At 38.2% G+C, this 20,651-nt stretch overlaps 1 protein-coding gene across 1 annotated transcript; it reads left to right on the top strand.

Annotated features, from left to right (window-relative positions):
• Positions 1-762: 762 nt before the first annotated feature.
• Positions 763-20,018, top strand: F10 (coagulation factor X). Its single transcript, XM_060769634.2, has 8 exons — positions 763-1,439; positions 8,341-8,501; positions 10,113-10,137; positions 11,490-11,603; positions 12,834-12,965; positions 14,082-14,344; positions 16,383-16,500; positions 17,642-20,018. The coding sequence occupies exons 1-8, from the start codon at positions 1,370-1,372 to the stop codon at positions 18,208-18,210; spliced, it is 1,452 nt and encodes a 483-aa protein (XP_060625617.2). The 5' UTR covers positions 763-1,369; the 3' UTR covers positions 18,211-20,018.
• The last annotated feature ends 633 nt before the right edge of the window (positions 20,019-20,651 follow it).

Genomic DNA, 20,651 nt, shown 5'->3' with positions numbered 1-20,651 from the left:
GGATGATCGTCTCATTATATATAATAGTTTAGAAAAATGATATCCCTTATATAAAATAGCAAATTCAAACTTTGCTTTGGGGGATTTAAAAAAAATTCAAGCTATGAATGATTGGATTTATGGATACAGAATCCATAGGTATGGAGTGCTGACTGTGCACATTGATGGAGTATGTTTGTCCTTAATTTTCTTATACAATTTTCCCCAATACATGTTTTAAACCAGAGAGCCAGCATATTGTTGGGATTTAAGGACTGGTCTAGAGTTTCTGTTGTTGTGTGCCTTCAAATTTTGTAGTACTTAATTTGATCCTAAAGGGGTTACTATTGTCTTCTTCTGGGGATGACAGAGTGTAATTTGCCCATGGCTACCCAGTGGTTCCCATAGCTGAGCAGAAATTTGAACTCTTGTCTCCCGGAGTCCTAGTCCAACATTCAAATCACTATAACATAGTATGCTGGCTCTTAGCTCTCCATGAATCAAGGTTCAAATCCTTGCTTAGACTTGGAGAGCTTCTGAGTGACTTTGAGCAAGTTACAACTCTCAGAATAAGACAAAACTGACTAATAAAACCCCGTGATAATATCACCTCATAAATCAGAAAAGACTTGGCACACACACATGTATATTCTAATTACAAATACAAGCATTTACAGCAAGTTAGCTCTGGTGGGAATTGATACTTAATTATTATTTTTTGTCTGAACCTAGTGAGTGAGCAAACAATACACACACACATATATATATACACATAGGTATGCGGTTCCGTCAATCATCTCTCTTCAAAACTGGCTCAAACCAGCTGCCCATCCTTCTGGCTGAAATGTTAATATTTTTACATCCATGGAATGTGATACAAAATGTAGAATGAGCACTCAGTGTTCTGCACTTTTCCCATTTCTCTCTCTGCTGCTTCCCCCACTCCCTTCAAATATTTTATCAGCACACTCATTATTTTTTTGGAAAGGAGGAACCACTTGCTCTGCGTGCAGAGTTGTTTTGAATTTCCACCATGAAAGTGTCTATGTGTATGAGGAAGGGAGGTAGGGAGAGAATTCCAGTAAATGCAAGCTGCTTTTGAACTTTTGGCGTACTTCCTCGATGCTTAAATATCTGAGCCAAACAGCAGGGGTAAGAGGCACCAGCACCATTGCATGCTTTTAATCTGCTACAGACTATGCCCTTACTTGGAAAAGACCAGGATGTCCAATCAGTCAGTCCAACCATTGGAAGAACCCATATCCAAATACAAACACATTTGTTATGTGTGATAAGGGCGCGAGCATAACAAGAGGAAGTGTGCTGCTTGAACCTTGCTCACAACTAATCCTGAAGAGGAACAGAGTGTTGTTTCCCTTCAATAGGCACAATGGCTAACCAGCTGCTTCTCATTCTGATCTTCAGTTTTCTGACAAGTCTCTTGAAGGCAGAAAGAAATGGTAAGAGAACTTTGATCATTCCCTTCGCTTCTTGTCTATGCCAGTCATTTTATTTCCTTGGGATAAGAAAGATTTCTCTTTTTTGTATCAGGATGATTAAGACAAACCTTCAATGAAAGAGTCTTGGTCTTTTATTTATCTAATAAATTTATTTACTATTTTTCATACCTCTTATCTTTCTTAGGGAGCTTGCAATAGGAACCACTAAAATACAGGATTAGTTTATTTAAAAAAATTAAGATAAGCCAGCTAAAATAAAGTACTAGTGTGCGCTTCTAACATATGAATCTGTTTCTTTCTATTCAACTACATTATGCATGAAATTTGTAGATGACGGTGTAGAATCTGCTTCCGAGAATACAATTTTCTCTGTGAGATGGTAGAAATATCTCCACAGCCAGTGGCAAGTGGAAGACATGAGAGGATAAATAAGACAATCCTATTTAGGAATAAAAACAAATAGTATAGGAATTAGCCTAAAGTCTTCTTTGCCATGGATCCCATCATAGATGAATGATTTACAACAGAATGAGATACTCTATTTTACATGATGTTTTACAGAGAAAGAGAACAAAATCTTGTGTACTAAAATTTTGAAAGCATAGTGAAGGAGAGTGCTGATGTACAAAATGAAACAAAAATGGGGAAGTCCTTGAACCCAACAGACCACTGAAAACAGCAGTAAATTTAACTACTTGTTCTCCTGTGCATGAAAAAAAATCTAAATAATGTAACTTCTAGAAACTTTGTGTACCATTTTTTAAAAACCTGCAGAGTCATTCTGGCAAATAACAAATTTCCTTGTAAATATTTGGACTCAATGGCTCCTTCCACACAGCTGTATAAAATCCCACATTATCTGCTTTGAAGTGGGTTATAGGGCAGTGTGGACTCAGATAATCAGTTTAAAGCAGATAATGTGGGATTTTCTGCCTTGATACTCTGGGGGCCCTTCCACACAGCCCTTTATCCGAGAATATTAAGGCAGAAAATGCAACAATATCTGCTTTTGAACAGGGTTATCTGAGTCCACACCCAGATAATATGGGATTTTCTGCCTTGATATTCTGGGATATAGGGCTGTGGGGAAGGGCCCAATATGTTGTTTTCAGAAAAAAAGAGGTCTCTGTATTTTAATACCAGATCCAGGTATTGAAATCCTTTAGTTCAAAGGTCTATCACACTGATTTAATTATAATTAGTTGTTGCATAAGAATACTTTGTATCATAGTGTAATTTACAGGTAATTGAAGCTACACTGCCATATAATCCAGATTATTAAAACAGATAATCCACATTATCCACTTTGAACTGGATTATATGAGTCTACACTGCCATATAATCCAGTTCAAAACAGATAATCTGGATTTTATATAGCAGTGTAGAAGGGGCCTGAGACAATCTGCATTTCTAATTGGCAGAGGAAATAGAAAAGGTGAGAAAGGATAGCATCAGGAAGGAGACACACCCCAAATTGTATTAAATTCCCCATTTTTCAATTGTTCTGATTGCCAGGAAATCAGAAAAGAAATACTTCTGAACACATAATTACTTTAGGGTACAGGTTTACTAGATGTTATTGCAATGGCAGCATACTTGATATTCACGTTTAATGTGCATGTTTTTAATGCAGTGAAAAGTCACTGACCAATACTGGAATCACAAAAGCCATAGATGAGGTAATTAAATTATTTCCTGACAATTAACAAATATAATCTGTTCTCTGATGCTGCTATTTGCATTGGTGCCAGTGGGGGATTTCCTTCCCAGTGCAAACAGCGCCTTCTGAGAAGGACTATATAGAGCACTGAAAAAGATACTATTTTGAAAGTAGAATTTGGAAATAGAGTTGAGGAGACCTTGGCTCATGAAAGAAAAAAATAAAACAGAAGATATAGCAGTCGGAATAGGGAGATAATGAGAATTTGGACCAGAGTTTGCACTAGGAATTCATAGACTTTGTAGTGTTGCACAGAGAGAAATTACAGTTCAATGAATGAATGGGAGAAGAAAAGCAGAAGAAGAGCCAATCCACAGAGGCCCCTTCCACACAGCTGAATAAAATCTCACATTTTCTGCTTTGAACTGTAATATATGGCAGTGTGGACTCAGATAACCCATTTCAAAGCAGATATTATGGGACTGTCAGCCTTGATATTCAGGGTTATAGGGCTGTGTGGAAGGACCCTGGGTTAAGGTTTAATGCTTGGTCAACAAAAAAGGTAGTGATGGTGTTGACATATGCTGAGAAGGCTTTAGACAAAATAGAGTTCAACCTTGGAAAATTTTGGTTTTGCAATGGCAGGGAAATCTATTTGTCAGATCAGTTCAATTGTTGTTAGCAAGGTGGCTCAATATGCAAATCTACAGACAGTTGTGAATTGCTGCTAGAAAGAATGGGGCATTCAATCTTCCAGTGTCCAGAATATGGCAGTGCAGTTTAGATTGCTACCACCCAAACTATTGCGAATGCATAGTGGCTGAGTGGGTGGTTGTCCCAACTTACCAAAAGGTAAATATAAGGAGGCCCTTCCCTTCAACTTCCAGAACCCCTAACAGCTGGTAAACTGGTTGGGATTTCTGGGAGTTGTAGGCCAAAATACCTGGGGACCCACAGGTTGAGAACCATTGAACCATTGCAGGTTTCCTTGTCAAGTAGTAGGTTTGCTGTATAAGACAAACTTGTATGCAGAGATAATGGGTTTTAAAGTATTAATAGAGTTGGTTATCAGACAAAAATAATGGTGTCTGCTAAGGTCATTCAAGCGAGAAGGAGAGAGAGCACAGCAAAACAAGCAGATCCCTAAGAAGCCCTCATAGAAGGAAAGGCAGGAAATGACTTCTTGCACTGGACATTTTCAGTGGTTGATCCATAAAATGAAGAACTTTATCTAAGGTAGCAGAGAGGTCAAGGAAAACAACGGCAAGAGGTCTTTGGATCAGGCAGTGAAAAGAGAATGTGTAACTTTAGTGTTTTCAATGGAGTGCAATGAGAGGGGTGGGGAATGACAGCTTGTAGCAGGTGAAAACGAAAAGGTCAAGACTGGCAGAGCAACAGCACATTCCAAGAATTCACAGACAAAAAGAATAGGAGGCTGTTGGAGTTGAAAAAGAAGAGGTTAAAGGGGGAGAGTGAGCTGGAGCTGTGCAAATTGGACTGTGTTTTGAATCCAGTGGACAATTAGAGAAATTGATTGACATTGTGGCTGACTAGCTAACAGTGGTAGTCCTGAGGATTTAGATGAGACAAAACAATTCAACCAGCAATACCGTACTAGGCAGATGAAAGTAAGGATCGAGAAGGATGGAGAAAGAGGATGGCAAAAGCAATAAAGTGGGGGATAGACTCATGGTCACAAGAGAGAAGGTAAAACATGGCAGAGGGAATAGGATTTTGTTGAACATAAAAGTTTGAAAAGAGGTTCTTAGGATCCCTACACTCTTCTTATCATCATTTTTATTTATTGATACATCAGCTTTTCCTCCCAATTCGGGACAGACCCAGACTGACCTATCAGCCTGGGAACAATCCAGCATAGCACATGGAAGATTGTCCCTGGGATGGTTCTTACAGCCACTCACCCTGGCCACAACAGAGGCGGGAGGGAATCCAGAAGACCCACTGGCACTGAAACTGGTTCGGCACCACTGGATGGCCACTCTTACCATCCCCTCCCATACTCTATGTTGCAGCAGTCTCTGGGGGAATGACATAGGTCCTGCCAGTCACCCATAACTTTCAGTAATGTCAGCTGGAAGAACACACTGGTGGGAGGGGAGAGGGTGAATCACCTCCTCCTCTTCCCTCTCCCTTTCCCAATTGCCCTGTCACCTTTGCTGATGTAATGTAAAGTGACAGCCAACCAGCAGGACCCATGTTGCACGGAGAACAGGAGGTAATGGAAAGGAAGGCTGGAAACATAGTGTAATGTAAACAGTTGCAGCCGGTACCATCCCAGAATCTACCCAACTGTTTACATGGGCACAAAGTTGCAAGGTACTGCAAATTGCGGCCCGGAATTTAGAGTATAGCACCATTTTGATGAATGTGAATCCTTGTTTCCACAAAAAGCCAGATCTTCCAAAATCCAACTATCACAGGGATGCATGCAGATAGATAGATAGATAGATAGATAGATAGATAGATAGATAGGCTTGTGTTACACTTAAAAATATACCTACTTCAACTTACATACAAATCTAACTTAAGAACAAACCTACAGAATCTATCTTGTCTGTAACTTGATGACTGCCTGTAATGGCAGTTTAGTGGGTCTCAACCTGTGGGTCCCCAGATGTTTTGGCCTTCAACTCCCAGAAATCCTAAGAGCTGGTAAATTGACTGGGATTTCTGGGAGTTGTAGGCCAATATAGGCTTGGGTAACCATGGAAAAATTTGGTTCTAAACTGTTTTGTTTTTAGGGGGCCCTTGCGTTTCGTTTTTTTTAAGAATTCCGAAATTTTCCTTTTAAAAATTTCGAAATATACGAAATTTCGTAAAATTACGAATCGATTCGTTAATGGCGGACGTGATTGCGCAATATGCTAAAAAAACCTCCAAATGGGACAGGGGGAACTTCTGAAGCTTCCCTCTCCCTTTGTTGTTGACTGTTGGTGTGATAAAACAAACAACAACTATATTATATTATATTATATTATTATAATATTATTATATTACATTGTTGTATATTATATTATAATATTATTATATTATATTAATGTATATTATATTAATGTGTATTAGTAAGATGTTGTGTTATGGTCTTGATCTATTGTAAACTGTTGTCTTTTCTATGTTCTATGTTCTGTACACCGCCACGAGTCGCCCTCGGGCTGAGAGTGGCGGTTAACAAGTGCAAATAATAAATAATAAATAAATAAATAAATAAATATACAATTATAATATAATATAATAATATAGTAATATAATATATTATATAATAATATAATATAATATACAATACTATAATATAATAGTATTATAATATATATATATATATTATATTATTATAATATTATTATATATTATATTATATTATAATTGTATATTATATTATATTCTAGCTGTATTTATTTATTTATTTATTTTTATTTATTTGGTACACTTGTATACCGCTAATATCTCAGCCTGTACGGCGACTCATTGCGGTTTACAGCATATTTAAAAACTACAATATTCCAATTTAATATAAAAATTACACTATAAAATACATACATATACATACATAGTATTGGGCCACCAATACAGACCAGAACATCTCATAATTAAAGTCACAATCCAATTCGTACACAATCCAATTGTACCTGGCAACGCATTCCTGTGGCATAGAGTGAGGGTATGAAAAATAAAGTAATGAGAAATTTTGGGCAAGAAGGATGCCAGGAGAAAGAGGAGGGAGGGGGGAATGTGGGATTTGCCAGCTGGAAGGAAAGAAGGAAGGAAGGAAGGAAAGAAGGAAGGAAGGAAGGAAGGTAGCCCAGTGCATCCCAGAGTGAGGCAAGAAGAAGCATGAGGAAAGAGGAGGGAAGCAGCAGAGCAAAGAACCGGAAGTGGGGTAAATGCGAGATTGTAAAACTTGCACCAGACATACGAAAATAATTACGAAATAATTACGAAATAATTACGAAATAATTATGAAAATTGGAAAAATTGTTTCGATTCTTAATTACTCCTCACACTATTCCTGCATGGCTCAATATTGGATCGTAAGCTAATTTAAATACGAATTAATAACGAATAACGAAATTGACAAACTGAATCGCCCAAGCCTATTGGAGACCCACAGGTTGAGAACCACTGGGCTAGAACCTTGACTACTTAAGTAGCATGAAATTAATGCAGTTACATTTTGAATGGCAGGTACTCTCTCACTGGTCAAGGTACAAGGAAAAAGCAAGCTTTAAGAGCCCATCTAAACAGGCCCAAAAAGCGGGGCATGTATGGGTTTTTACTGGGGGCATCCAAATGACACCCCCATAAAAAAAACAAAATATTTATGAATAACCTTGGTTTTTCTGAATTAATCAAATGCTCAATTAAATCCGAGCCTTCCTGAAAGGCCCAGGTCTAATCAGGTATTGGGCCTGTGGGGACTGACCCCCAGATAGTTTCAAAACCAACTGGAACTACCCAGGGTGAGTCCTCATGCCATCTCATATCTTTTGGGCTCCTGAAGCCCAAAGTTGCAGGAGGGTACCAACCTGTCCCCCCCCCCCCGGCCCCCCGGAAACAACCTTAAAATTAAAAAAATACAGGGCTGCCATTAGGGTGGTCCTGACGTCCTCCTGGCACAATGTTCCTCCTTCCCCTCTCCTGGCACGTTACTCCTATGCACCAGGAGGATGCAAGGACCACCTTAATGGTGGCCCAGTAAGGGTTTTTTTTATTTTGAGGGATTTCTGTGGGGCTTCAGGGTGTCATCTAGACTCCCCCCCCCCCCCCCAGAAAACCCAGGTTTTGGGGGGTGGGTGGGGACTTAAACATGTACCAAAATGGGTTTTTAAACCCCATCTTAGGATGCATTTAGGTGTACTGTGGAAGTGCAGATTTTTTAAAAAGATAACTATCACTTTGGATGGGTTTCTCATCACTTTTTCCGGTTGGTAGGAATCTTCAAATGTGGAGGAAGACCTTCTATGTGACAAACAGCCAGTTTCTGCCTAGTAACAAGGCAGCACTACCACAGCTAAAACAGGTTTTGTGGGTTTGTCTCCATTTGATAGGCAAATATAAGAATAGGTGCTTGCTTACTCTTGCTATGCAGACACTGCTCACAATTATACTATGGAGTGCATTTCTATTGCAAGAAGTAACATGAAACAGTACCTTATGGTTTGAGATCATCCTATACATTGCTCCATTGTTCAGCTTTTGTTTCATGACAGTGCTTTTTTTCCCCAGTGTTCTTACAAGGTAAAATTGCACACAAATTTCTGGAAAGAAGAAAACGTGCAAATTCAGCATTTGAGGAGTTCAAGCAAGGAAACATTGAAAGAGAATGCTATGAAGAGAAGTGCTCAAGGGAAGAAGCCAGAGAAGCTTTTGAAGATGATGAAAAAACAGTAAGGACAAGCTTACAAATGGGTTTGCTTTGTCATAATATAGTAATGGTAATATGATCCAAGGTTGAGTGTTGGACTCTAGGGGCCCTTCTACACTCAGCTAAAACCTGAGAGGAAGCGGGTTAAAACAACCGTCTTCCTCTTGGATTATAGTCCCCACCCCCAACCCAAACCCCGGGCTTTCCTGGTAGGAGTGGCTAGATGGCATCTCAGGTCAAACAAAGGTTGACCAAGGATGCCATCCCCCCCCCCCCACTCCAGTCCCCTATTTCACTCCTCAAACTTACCAGAGGGGCCTGGAACAGTGCAAGCCTCTCTGTACAGTCTTCCTGACATGAGAAAGTGACACATCAAGAGGTGAGAGCGGGGAGGAGGATATTTTTGGGCAAATGTAAATAAGTGAAACTGCAGATACCAGTCCCATGGCTACGGGGTTTGTAGTGTTATTGTGTTTTAACCTTAGTTTGCTGTGAATTTCTAACTACCATATTTACTTGAATCTAATGCTCACTTTTTTTGTTTTTTTTGTTTTGCTAAATCACCCTGCCAAATTTAGGGCACCCATTAGATTCATGTCATACAGTAATCTTAGTGCTGTGCCAAAGCAAAAGGTGAAGCTGCTTCAGCAGGTGCACCTGAAGCTTCTCTTCAAGGGACGTCAACTCTAATTAAATGGCCAGGACTCAGTACTCTGCAATACTGGCATTTGTAATAAGGTGAGCCATCTGCATTCTTTGGCAGAGACACCTCACAACCTTGTCAAACTACAGCTTCCATGACTCCATAGTATTGAACCAAGGCAATTAAAGTGGATTCATTCTACAGCATAGATAGGTTTTCCTTGCTGTTGCTGGAAGCTTTTGTGTTCTAACACAATTGTTTATAATGAATCAATCCTAATAATGCATTTGACCAAATTACAAGAGTGCACTTTTTGCTGCTGCTCATTACATTCAGCAGCAAACACTTTTTTTGGTTTCAGGGTTTTGAAAATTAAGGTGCGCATTAGATTCAATGGTGCATTAGACTAGAGTTAATGTTTGTTTTCACTTTTGTAAGCTGTCTTAAGTTCCAAACTTTCACATACTGTGAATGTCTAACTGGGTATACATTTATATCCTCTGTGAAAACTTCATTTTTTCCTTCAAAGTATTCGTGATTTTGAGTTTTCTAGAAAAATTGCTGCATAACTCAGTTACGAATGTCATAACCTGGTTATGAGTTAGTATTATTTAACAATGATATGTTGTGCTTGTGCTTTTGAGATATTAAAGTCAATCACTCTGTATTGCAAGTACAACAGAACATTGCCTCTGAATACCACAAAGTAAATGAAGAACTGTTGTTATCCAAGTTACCATTCATAAAAGGAAGTACTACTTATTAAATATTAGGAAGCAGGTAAATGGCATATTACTTTTTTTAAGGGGAGAGTTTGATTATTTGCTGAAAATGAAGGAAAGGTTTTTAATTTTTGAATTTAAAAGTTTTTATAAATAACTTCATAACATAAGTTATGATTTATTCAAAAGAATTGTCTTAAATTTTGTTTGTATTATTAGTTTTGTAATAAAATCCTCTTAACATCTGTTGTTTTCTCTCTCTCATCAGAATGAATTCTGGAATAATTATGTAGGTAAGAAATTAAGAATTTTGTTTGGGTTTGGTTTTATTTCACCCCATACAAATCTTTTATACAATTTTAAGTGATTTTTAAATTTTATTCTGCATGACAAATATTCAAAGTAGTTAGAATCATAGAATCAAAGAATTTTCGAAGGCTTTCATGGCCGGAATCACTGGATTGTTGTAGGTTTTTTTGGGCTATATGGCCATGGTCTAGAGGCATTCTCTCCTGATGTTTCGCCTGCATCTATGGCAAGCATCCTCAGAGGTAGTGAGGTCTGTTGGAACTAGGAAAAAGGGGTTCATATATCTGTGGAATGACCAGCGTGTGACAAAGGACTCTTGTCTGCTGGAGCTAGGTGTGAATGTTTCAACTGACCACCTTGATTAGCATATAATGGCCTGACAGTGCCTGGAGCAAACTTTTATTGAGAGGTGATTAGATGTCCTTGTTTGTTTCCTCTCTGTTGTTTTGCTATTGTAATTTTAGAGGTTTTTTTATACTGGTAGCCAGATTTTGTTCATTTTCATGGTTTCCTCCTTTCTGTTGCAATTGTCCACATGCTTGTGTATTTCAGTGGCTTCTCTGTGTAGTCTGACATGGTGGTCCAGCATTTCTGTGTTCATAGAATCTAATACCGGTTCATAGGAGAGATGCAGTCACAAAGATCAGCTGGACCCGAACTGTGTAGGACTTTATAGGTGATAACCAACACTTTGAACTGGGACTGGAAACTTATTGGCAGCTTCAATAGGGGCATAGTGAAAGACACTGTGCTATAGCTGGACAAGTTCGGGGAGCTTAAAAGGTGCATCTATACTGTGGATTTAATGCAGTTTGACACCACTTTAACTGCCATGGCTAAGTATAATAGAATCATGGGAGTTGTAGTTTGGGAAAGAAATAGCACTGATTGGCTGGGAAGGCTGAAGACCTTGTTAAGCTACACATTACAGAATTCCAGAATGAAATTACGCAAAGTTTTGAATTCCGAATATAAATACCTGTCCTATGCAAGTTTTGTGCCAGATATGTGCAGTGCAGTGAGTGGATTGATCCTGGTTCCAGGTCAAATACAGGGTTAGTCAAAATGCATAGGCCAATAAGCCATTCAATTGAATGGCTTATTGGCCTATGCATTTTGACTAACCCTGTACATTAAATTGTAAAACTTACAACAGGCCCCCTGTACAGTGATAGTACTATATAAGATGATGATGATGATGACGATGGAGGAAGAGCATTCACAATCATTATTTTCTCTTCAAGAAAATAATTCTAACATATGAAAGCTATCTCCTAGTGTTAACATTTTAACATCTTGGGTTATAACATCTGATTATTATTTTTTTCTGTACTAGATGGTGACCAGTGTAGCTCAAACCCTTGCCATTATGGAGGGTCGTGCAAAGATGGCCTGAATAGCTACACCTGCACGTGCTTGGCTGGTTATGATGGACCGAACTGCGAATACAGTAAGTGAATGTTAGGATTGAAGTGATTCTTACATTGTGACAGACCATTGCTCAGATTATGTTCTTAGGCCAGGAGTAAGCCAGCAGACATACTCCAGATGTTTAAGACTGAAGTGGTCTTTATTTATTAGTTTGTTTGATGTATACTTTGCCTTTTCTCCTGGTAAAAAATGCAAAGTAGCTTAAAATAGTTTGAATGAGAAATTTAGCTGCATTTTTATGCCAGTTGAATCACCAGCATGTTCTTATGGATGACTTTTTATTACCTCCCCACTTTAAAGCGATATCTATTTATCTACTCACATTTCTGTTTTTGATCTGCTAGGTGAGAAGGAGCAGGGGCTGATGGCGGGTGCTCACACCGAACTGGGCTTGAACTGCCAACCTTTCAATTGGCAGGATTTTCTGCAACGTAGTAGTTTAATCTGCTGTGCTAAGTGCAGCCCCACTTCAGTGGGAGAGTTTTATGATCAATGAGCAACTGTGGAACTTCTAGTCTAAAATAATTGGACATTGAAGTTGGAGAGGGAAGATTTAAATCACTCTTTCCTGCATGGCAGGATCCCATTAAAATGATATCCAACACTTTCAATTGTATGTATAAAAACAACAAAACACAGAAAATTAAAATAAAGTTCCTGACTACGCTTTTGAAGTCATGTTTAAGAATCCATTCAATGTTACCCTTTGTAATCTACCAGCAATTACTGCATTTATCCAATGATAGACATTGGGAAATGTGAGAGACAGTAGTGAGTTGCTTAAGCAAAATAATAGATTGGCAGAGCAGAAACTGAACAACTATCAGTTCCAAACATAACCTCCCATAGAGTCTAGTAGAGTATCTCCAATACCAAGTCCCAGAAGCACTTTATTAGAACTAAGATTGCCGCACACTGCACACTGCACTTACCCTATAATCCTTACATATCACCTGTCACATCAGCACTTTTAATTCTGTACCCATTACTCTGGCCCAGCCCAGTTTTATTGTGTTTTGGTGTATTGTTTATTGCTTGTTGTTTTGTTGTTTAATATTGCTTTAATTGTTTTTAATTTGCTTTAGGTTTGTATTGTTATGTTGTGTATTGAGGCCTTGGCCTTTGTAAGCCGCATCGAGTCCTTCGGGAGATGTTAGCGGGGTACAAATAAAGATAATAATAATAATAATAATAACAGAACATAGATGTGTTTGTTTTCAATGCTCACGTGTGTTTCCTCTATGTGCAGTCACATACAAATCCTGCAAAGTGGATAATGGAGAGTGTGGGCAGTTCTGTAAAAATGTAGAAAATACTGTGGAATGCTCCTGCACAGCTGGGTATATCTTAGACAACGATGGACAATCCTGTGTTGCCACAGGTATTAATGCATGGTACTACTTTGCAACAACTTGCTTTTCTGTTGTCACTTTTAACCGCATTTTCACACATATGTGTGTGTGTATGTGTGTGTGTGTGTGTGTGTATTGCTGCTGTCTAAAGTTTGATATAGTGCTTCTGAAATCTAGATTGTTTTTGTTGAAGTGCAAACCTTCTGATGGAATTCCGGAGTCCAGCAAAGTGAATTTCTAATTCAAAAATAACATTGCTGAACACCTTTTTATCCATTTCTTTATACTAAAGAGCACACTTCTCAACAATGTCTACCCAACAGTGGGGATGCAGCGAAAGGCAGGGAACAAAGGGAATCTCTTATGAGATGAACTGAAATCTGAGGTTAATTATATGTCTTTGTTCTGCTTTTGTTAATTTCATCAGTAGGTTTTCAAGATGTACTAAAAGAAAAAGACACTTTAAAAAAAGAATAACATTCTTTATTTGAAAGTAAACTCTATGCAGTCCAGGGAGGCATATTCTCAAATTAATTTATTTAGGATTGGAGTCTTGGTTGATTGGCGAATTCATAACTCAGAGCTGGGGAACTGAAATTCACAGGGGAGGCCAGATACCCCCTAACAAAGGACTTCTATGGGAACAGTATTTCAGGAGAACTAGTACATTCCCTGGTATAATGGACCAGATCTCTCCTGCGTTCAGCATTTAGGATAGCTTTGCCCACTCTGTCCATCTCCCCATTGGGTAGGGCACAGGGTGGGGAACACTTGGTGACACCGCCACCTCACAATTCAAGCACTGACTTGCACATTTCCTGAACAAATATAACCAGCATATTGCTGTTCCCCAAATGCACACCTCATCCACTCTTCTAATTTATTTTCTGGAAATCCAATTTCATTTTGGATTTCCTGGATTGCTGCATCCTAACTTCCCAGACTCTTTGCTGATTCTCAGCCTCCTTTGGCTTCTAATTCCCTTCCTTCCTTGGGCCTGTTCATATGCCTGAATCTGATCTCTAACAAAATAAATACTTTCACCTGCACACAAACATTGGAAAGGTTTAGGTTTTTTTGGTTTTTTTGTTTCCTGTCTTGTTTGCATCACTCACTTCTTAAAACTCCCAACATTGATTTTGCAGCTAATTATCCATGCGGTAAAATCAAAAGGACAAAGTCAAAGGCAAAAAGAGAAGCAAGCTTTCTTGACTATACCCCCAGCACTTACGACTATGATGCCATTCCTGAAGAACATTTTTACGATGGTCCGCAGAATTTCACTAATGTGGTTCCCCATCTGCCGTCCCAGGATGGAACTGCACTCAATGAGAAGGATATCAACTCTGACCTTAACATGCGGATTGTTAATGGGTCCAATTGTGAATTGGGTCAATGTCCCTGGCAGGTACATTAGTTTGCTTTATAAATGGTAATGACTCCTGATTTAATTCATCAGTTACTTGTTTTGAATAGCCCCATACTTTAAATTGTGATATAGAAAATATTATTATCTCTCTCTCAATGTCTCTGTATATGCTTCTAAAGAGGCAATAAATATTCTGACACAGTAATTCCCAACCTTATTGATTCACAGAGTTTTGGAAAGGCATGACCTTTTAGAGATCATAACCTTTTGGAAAACCAGAATCTCCATAAACTTTTAAAGAAAAATAGCATTCACAACCATTTGAAAATCATACCTTTTTGTAAAAACATGATCTTCCAGAGAAGAGCCAAAAACTTGTTTGAGTAAAATCATCTCTTTAGTGGTATATATCCACATGTACTTATGCAAGGCAATTTGATTCTTGGCTGTTAGACTGATAACCTGGTTGTCTCTTATGCGTTAGGAATAGAGATTATGCCAATGCACAAAATAGCAGTTCTTCAGAAGTGTTCTTTTCAGTGCCCAAAAACATCTACTCTCCCATAAATCATCTTGTTTCTGTATGATGCTCTCAAGAGACATAAATGAAGTAGACTTTGTTAAAAGTAACATATCTGGTTTACTCACAACCTTTTTGTATTCAGCATACAGGTACATAACTTGTCAATCCAGTTACAGATAGGTTTGAAGTAGTTTCTCTGTGCAGATAACACAGGACATCTTTCTTATAATCTTAACAGTCCAAAGTCTAAAACATCTCTGGAGTCTGACCTCTAATGGAGTCTGAAGTCTAAAATGGAGTCTGAGCTCAGGGTAGTCTCAGATCTGACCATGTTGTCTGCAGCCCCTCCCACAACCTCAAGAAACACATAGTAAAGGGAAAGCTGCATACCAGAACATACATATACAATACAGTAAGCAAACAGAATCATATACAAAACAAATTATTAGTGGAGGATTGAAGAAGGTTTGATATTTCCAACACAGAGTCCTTTTTAGAATCAATATCTATGGTGGAGCCCCTTAGGCCTACCCTATGTCTTACAAGTTAATGATGTTTAGGAGTAATGTTCTGAGGGGAGGCAGAGAGGATAGATAGTAAGGAAATATAAAGTGACATCCAAACAATTGTGCAATGTCCATGCAATGAAATTGTATCTTAAAAACTTTGAAAGTTCCCATAGTATCTCAATTTATTCTCATTTATTTATTTTGATAATATTGTCAAAACATAGCCATACATAAACAATTCATCCAAAGTTTAATAAGTCAAACCATTTGCATTACAATACAACTAGAGTGCACTGTAGTGAAATATTAAGCCTAAATTAAGACATAATGTAAAACATTTAATGAAACCGCTGTGGTTGCAATTTTTTGCAGTTATGCCAATGAATAGTTGATGCTTTTAACTACATTTCAGAGAAAGAAACTGGCAAAACTACCTCTGAGTATTCAATGCCCAAGAAACTCCTATGAAATTCATGCCATTGTCATAAGTCAACAGGCAACGTGAAAGCACACTTACATGAGTTTAGAAATGTGGGAACAAAGATAGAAAGTGGAGATATGCCAAATAAAGTTGCAACAGTTTTCTGTAACACATAAATGTGTTTCAACCTTGAAAGAAGTGGCTAATGGAGAAAATCTTTAGGGTCTGAATTGTTTCTTAAAGACTTGGCAGAACCATATCTGTGAAGCACGATAGTTTATCACATGAATACAGAACTAGAAAGACACAATCCAAACCTTTCCTTTGTCTTTCTTGCACACAAACATACCTGTACCACAGTGCAACCCCTGCACAGTTGTAAATTCACTTGTAAATTAGTCCTCTCTAAAAAGTTGTCAAGTATATTTCCAACAGTGAATTTTATTCAGTCTCTGGCACAGTAGGAAAAAATTGCCAGTCCCCCACATCGGATAGCTTGAGAAGCACTGATCTAGATGAATGGGACACAAAATACAATAGCACTATATCTCAATAAACCAAAGAATCAATCCATGGAGGGGGTAAATATCTCAATAAAAAACACAACCTTGTCTTATTTTTCAGGCACTCCTGCTAGATGAAAAGGAAGAAGGGTTTTGCGGAGGAACAGTTCTAAGCCATATCCATGTACTTACTGCCGCTCATTGCATAAACCAAACAAAAACAATTAAAGTTGTTGTAGGTAAGTATTTTTCATTTTCATAGCTTATATTCAAAGATAGCTAATTACAAAAAATACTTTTATTAACGGGGTTACGAGGATTCATTTTTACTACACACTGAATGAGGACTATGGGGATTCATTCTTACTACAGAATTGTTCTCTTCTTGCAATCTCAAAAATTAATTGTAGTATCACACATGTTTAATCTATTCCACATTTAATATTATTTTTGACTTTGGCCTAGATTTCCAGTGTGTTATGTTGAAAGAAGGCTAACCAAACTAGTAGATATTGTCTCTGTTGTAATAATAACCATACAAAAAGTAAAATTCTGTTTACAGTATTAAAATTCTGAAACATTTTTATGATGCTTTCTTCAAACATAATACCAATGCAATTTACTCATGAAGTGGGGAGTGTATTGTATCTAAAATAGCTTAAGTTTTAGCCATATTTCTCAGATAAGGGTCAAAGGCATTCAGGATATCTAGTATATTATACAAAATGTACATTAGAGAAAACATTCTGGATACTTTTAAATTAATGTATGATAAAAAGGAAATATATATATAAAGCACTGGTCATCTTTCTTGTGTTTGAGCATAATGAATTGATATTTTCACATTGTTTAGTTTTGATAGTATATTCCCAATCTTTTGGAGGATAAACCAAGAGCAGTATCTGAGCAGATGCGGGCAAACTAATGAAGACGAATGGAGGATCTACACTACATTACATGGCTCTACCAGTGGTTCTCAACCTGTGGGTCCCCAGGTGTTTTGGCCTACAACTCCCAGAAATCCCAGTCAGTTTACCAGCTGTTATGATTTTTGGGAGTTGAAGGCCAAAACATCTGAGGACCCACAGGTTGAGAACCACTGCTCTACACTGACCATACAACACAATTCCAAACTGTACTATATGACAGTGTAGATCAAGCCTAAGCCAAATAGTTGATTAAGCAGAAAGTGAGTGTTTCACACTGGATACTTTCTATCATGGCTTCCCATTCCTTCAGCTAGGTAACATGGTTTAATCTGAGTTCACTAACCAAGATGTGAAAATACAGTGGGATGTGAATGGCATGTTTTAAAAAGTTAAAGATAAATTTATTAATCTGTTCATAATATACTCATTCTCTTTAATTGGTTCCCTACAGGGGAGGTGGATACAAACACAAGAACTACAGGAACTCTTCACACTGTGGAGAAAGTATATGTGCATCAGAAATTTGTATTGGCAACCTATGACTATGATATCGCTATAATTCAATTGAGGAACCCAATTCAGTTTTCCGAATTTGTGATCCCTGCATGTCTTCCCACAGCTGACTTTGCCAATCAGGTCCTCATGAGTCAACCAACTGGTATTGTCAGTGGTTTTGGCCGTCTCCATGAAAAAGGCCGGAAAGCCTCCAAACTTCAAATGATTAGAGTGCCCTACATCGATAGGCATACCTGCAAGCTGTCAAGTAATTTTGTAATCACTGAAAATATGTTCTGCGCTGGCTATCGCACTCTGGCTCAAGATGCATGTCAGGGAGACAGTGGAGGTCCTCATGTAACTGAATACAAGGGCACTCACTTTGTTACAGGTGTGATCAGCTGGGGAGAAGGGTGTGCAAGGGAGGACAAGTACGGCATTTATACAAAGGTGTCCAAATTCATAGGCTGGGTGAGGAGAATAATACGTCAGAGACCACAGCCAGCCAGGCAAGAAGAAAACTGATGTGTCCTCAACACCATTTAATGGCATATTTCTCTCAAGCATTTTGCTGTATGAATTGAATAAATAGTTCAATTTAGAACAGGAGGGCGGAACTATGGGCCACCCCCAGGTTGGTTATGCTTAGGTGGAGGACAAAGTTGGTTAGGCTAGGTGGAGAACACAGAAGTTGTAGACCAAATGTCTAGATGCCAGACGTTCTTCACCCCAGTTAAGGATCTTCAGCATACTACTTTGAAGGCATATTTTTTTCATTTCATAGCATCTATGCATTATGAAATCCATGTTTATTTCACTTAGCTTAGTAAATAATCTCACTCTAGCATAAGTCCCTCATGTATCTATCAGTCTAAGAAATATGATTTTGAATCTTTTATCTTCTGTACTATGGCCAGAATCCTCTTGGACGGTTACAAATGTGTAACCACTACTTACCAGTTAGCAGCTGCTATGCTCACCAAAGGTCTGTTCCCCAGGTGCTCTGGATATACTTTATATCCACATGTATAAGTTGATCTCATAAGTTGAAGGTTGATTTGAGGGACAAAATTATGAATTTTGATATGACGTCAAGGGTCATTCCATGGAAAGGGGCAAGAATAAATGGCATTTCATGGAACCACTTCTCCCTGGCCAACACTACCATTTCCTTGTTCAGGCATTAAAAAGGCAGGAAGTAGAGGGTTTGAGTGCTTTTTTCAGGTTCTCTTGGATGGAATAAGATCTTGCTGTTCACCACTCTGTTCAGCAAGGGGCATGGTCCCTTTGTAAAAAAAAAAAAAAAAGGTATGATACAGTCCTAACATTGGCCTATGGAAGAGTCAACCCAGGTTTTGGATGCTGAGTTTTTGACTAAAATTTCTAGACTTATACGTGAGTATCAGGTAGCTTTCCCACCCTCCTATGAACAATCTCTGTTGCAACAGGCAGAAGTGGATCTCCTGTCACAATTCCCCTGTACGCTGGATATCACTTGCATGAGGAGGTTTGTAAACATCAGCCAGCTGGTTTCTATTGATCACAGTAGCTGCTGCTGGTAAATTGGCATTGGGAGACTGTCGTAGTCACAGCTAGAGCAGAGGTAGGAATTATGAATGTGAAATAGTCATGAATGCTCAGAGTTGTGCATTCATAACTGCTCAAGAAGACAGAGACCTGTAGTTTTAATAGATTCATATGGCTTATAATGGAATTTTGAAACTTAAATGGCACAGTAATAAGCTTTCAGTAATTGGTGACCTTTCTCCCTTTTCTCCCAGAATTAGATGCTGATAATTAAAGTATGTCATTACAATAAAACAATCTCCAAAAGGGTAGAGGTATCACTCTACTGCAGGAAAAAGAAAAAATGGTGGTTCCTTAAGACCAAGATAGATATTATAGCAGTGGTGTCCAACCTTTGGTTCTTCAGGTGTTTTGGACCAGCTCCTAGAATTCCTGACCATTGGACAAGCTAGCCAGGGCTTCTGGCCATTGGAATTCCAAACACCTAGAGAACCAAAGGTTAGACACCATGGTATTATAGCATGATACTTTTAAATAGATTATGCAGCCAATCCCTTCCTGATGAGAAATATATGGTGAAGGCTTTTAGTGAAAATACATATATAATTACTAACCCTGCAAGCTAACAAATAACTTGAGAGTATAACACAGCTAGTATGGTATATCCCTGATAATATCAACACATCATCACAGTGCTTGCATGGTGGCCTTGGAAGGACATATTTTCAAATGCCTTTCTCTTTTGCAAATATTTTATATTGCCACGTGTGCCAAAATGAATAATAAAACAATATATTAAACTGTAAGTATTGACTTATTTGATTTGTCATCATCATTCAAAAATACACTGCACATGCTTATTACAGATCTTGGGGGAAGTACATATTATTAAATGTCACATAAAGCTGTGCAGTCTAACATTCTGTCCTTTGGCAAACAAGGCAACAATTAATCATCTGCTTTCCTGCTCTCTCAGCTGATGTTTTAACATTCCCAGTTTTTCTTTTCCTTCTCCTCCATTGTCCTTGCTTGCTTTGGTGCTTGATCCAGACTGAGTTCAAAGTGCAAAAGCAGCTTTCAGTGAATTCATTACAAAAGCTTAAGTAAACTGCTACAGCCTCATCTAGATTTGCAATGAAATAATTTGTACACTGTGGTCACAATATCTGTTTTGAAGCAAAAATGAAAAGGGAAATAAATTCAAATTTTAAAAATCAAGGGAAGGTAAAGGCCTTCCAGTTAAGAAAGGTTTTCTTGAGGAGACCACTTTTGAACCACAAAGCCCCCAGAAGAGGGCACACGGCAATCTTCTAGTTTGTCTTTCTGATAGACACATAGATTTATCTTCACATCTTATTTTCCTAAAGTGAGATCAATATTGTGTAGAAGCATTACTGCTTTGCAAATAGTTTTCCTCCTCCTTTCAGTTCTGATTTTTA

This window comes from Anolis sagrei, chromosome 3 (assembly GCF_037176765.1).
Source record: "Anolis sagrei isolate rAnoSag1 chromosome 3, rAnoSag1.mat, whole genome shotgun sequence".
Classification (NCBI taxonomy): domain Eukaryota; kingdom Metazoa; phylum Chordata; class Lepidosauria; order Squamata; family Dactyloidae; genus Anolis; species Anolis sagrei.
Note: the sequence above shows the minus strand (reverse complement) of the source record. Positions and strands in the feature narration are given on the sequence as shown.

What these genes read in the sequence shown, in the direction of transcription:
- F10 (XM_060769634.2), top strand. Translation starts at nt 1,370, where the DNA reads ATGGCTAACCAGCTGCTTCTCATTCTGATCTTCAGTTTTCTGACAAGT. An exon ending in CTTGAAGGCAGAAAGAAATG is followed by an intron (nt 1,440 to 8,340) that starts GTAAGAGAACTT and finishes TTTTTTCCCCAG; the next exon opens with TGTTCTTACAAGGTAAAATT. An exon ending in AACAATTAAAGTTGTTGTAG is followed by an intron (nt 16,501 to 17,641) that starts GTAAGTATTTTT and finishes GGTTCCCTACAG; the next exon opens with GGGAGGTGGATACAAACACA.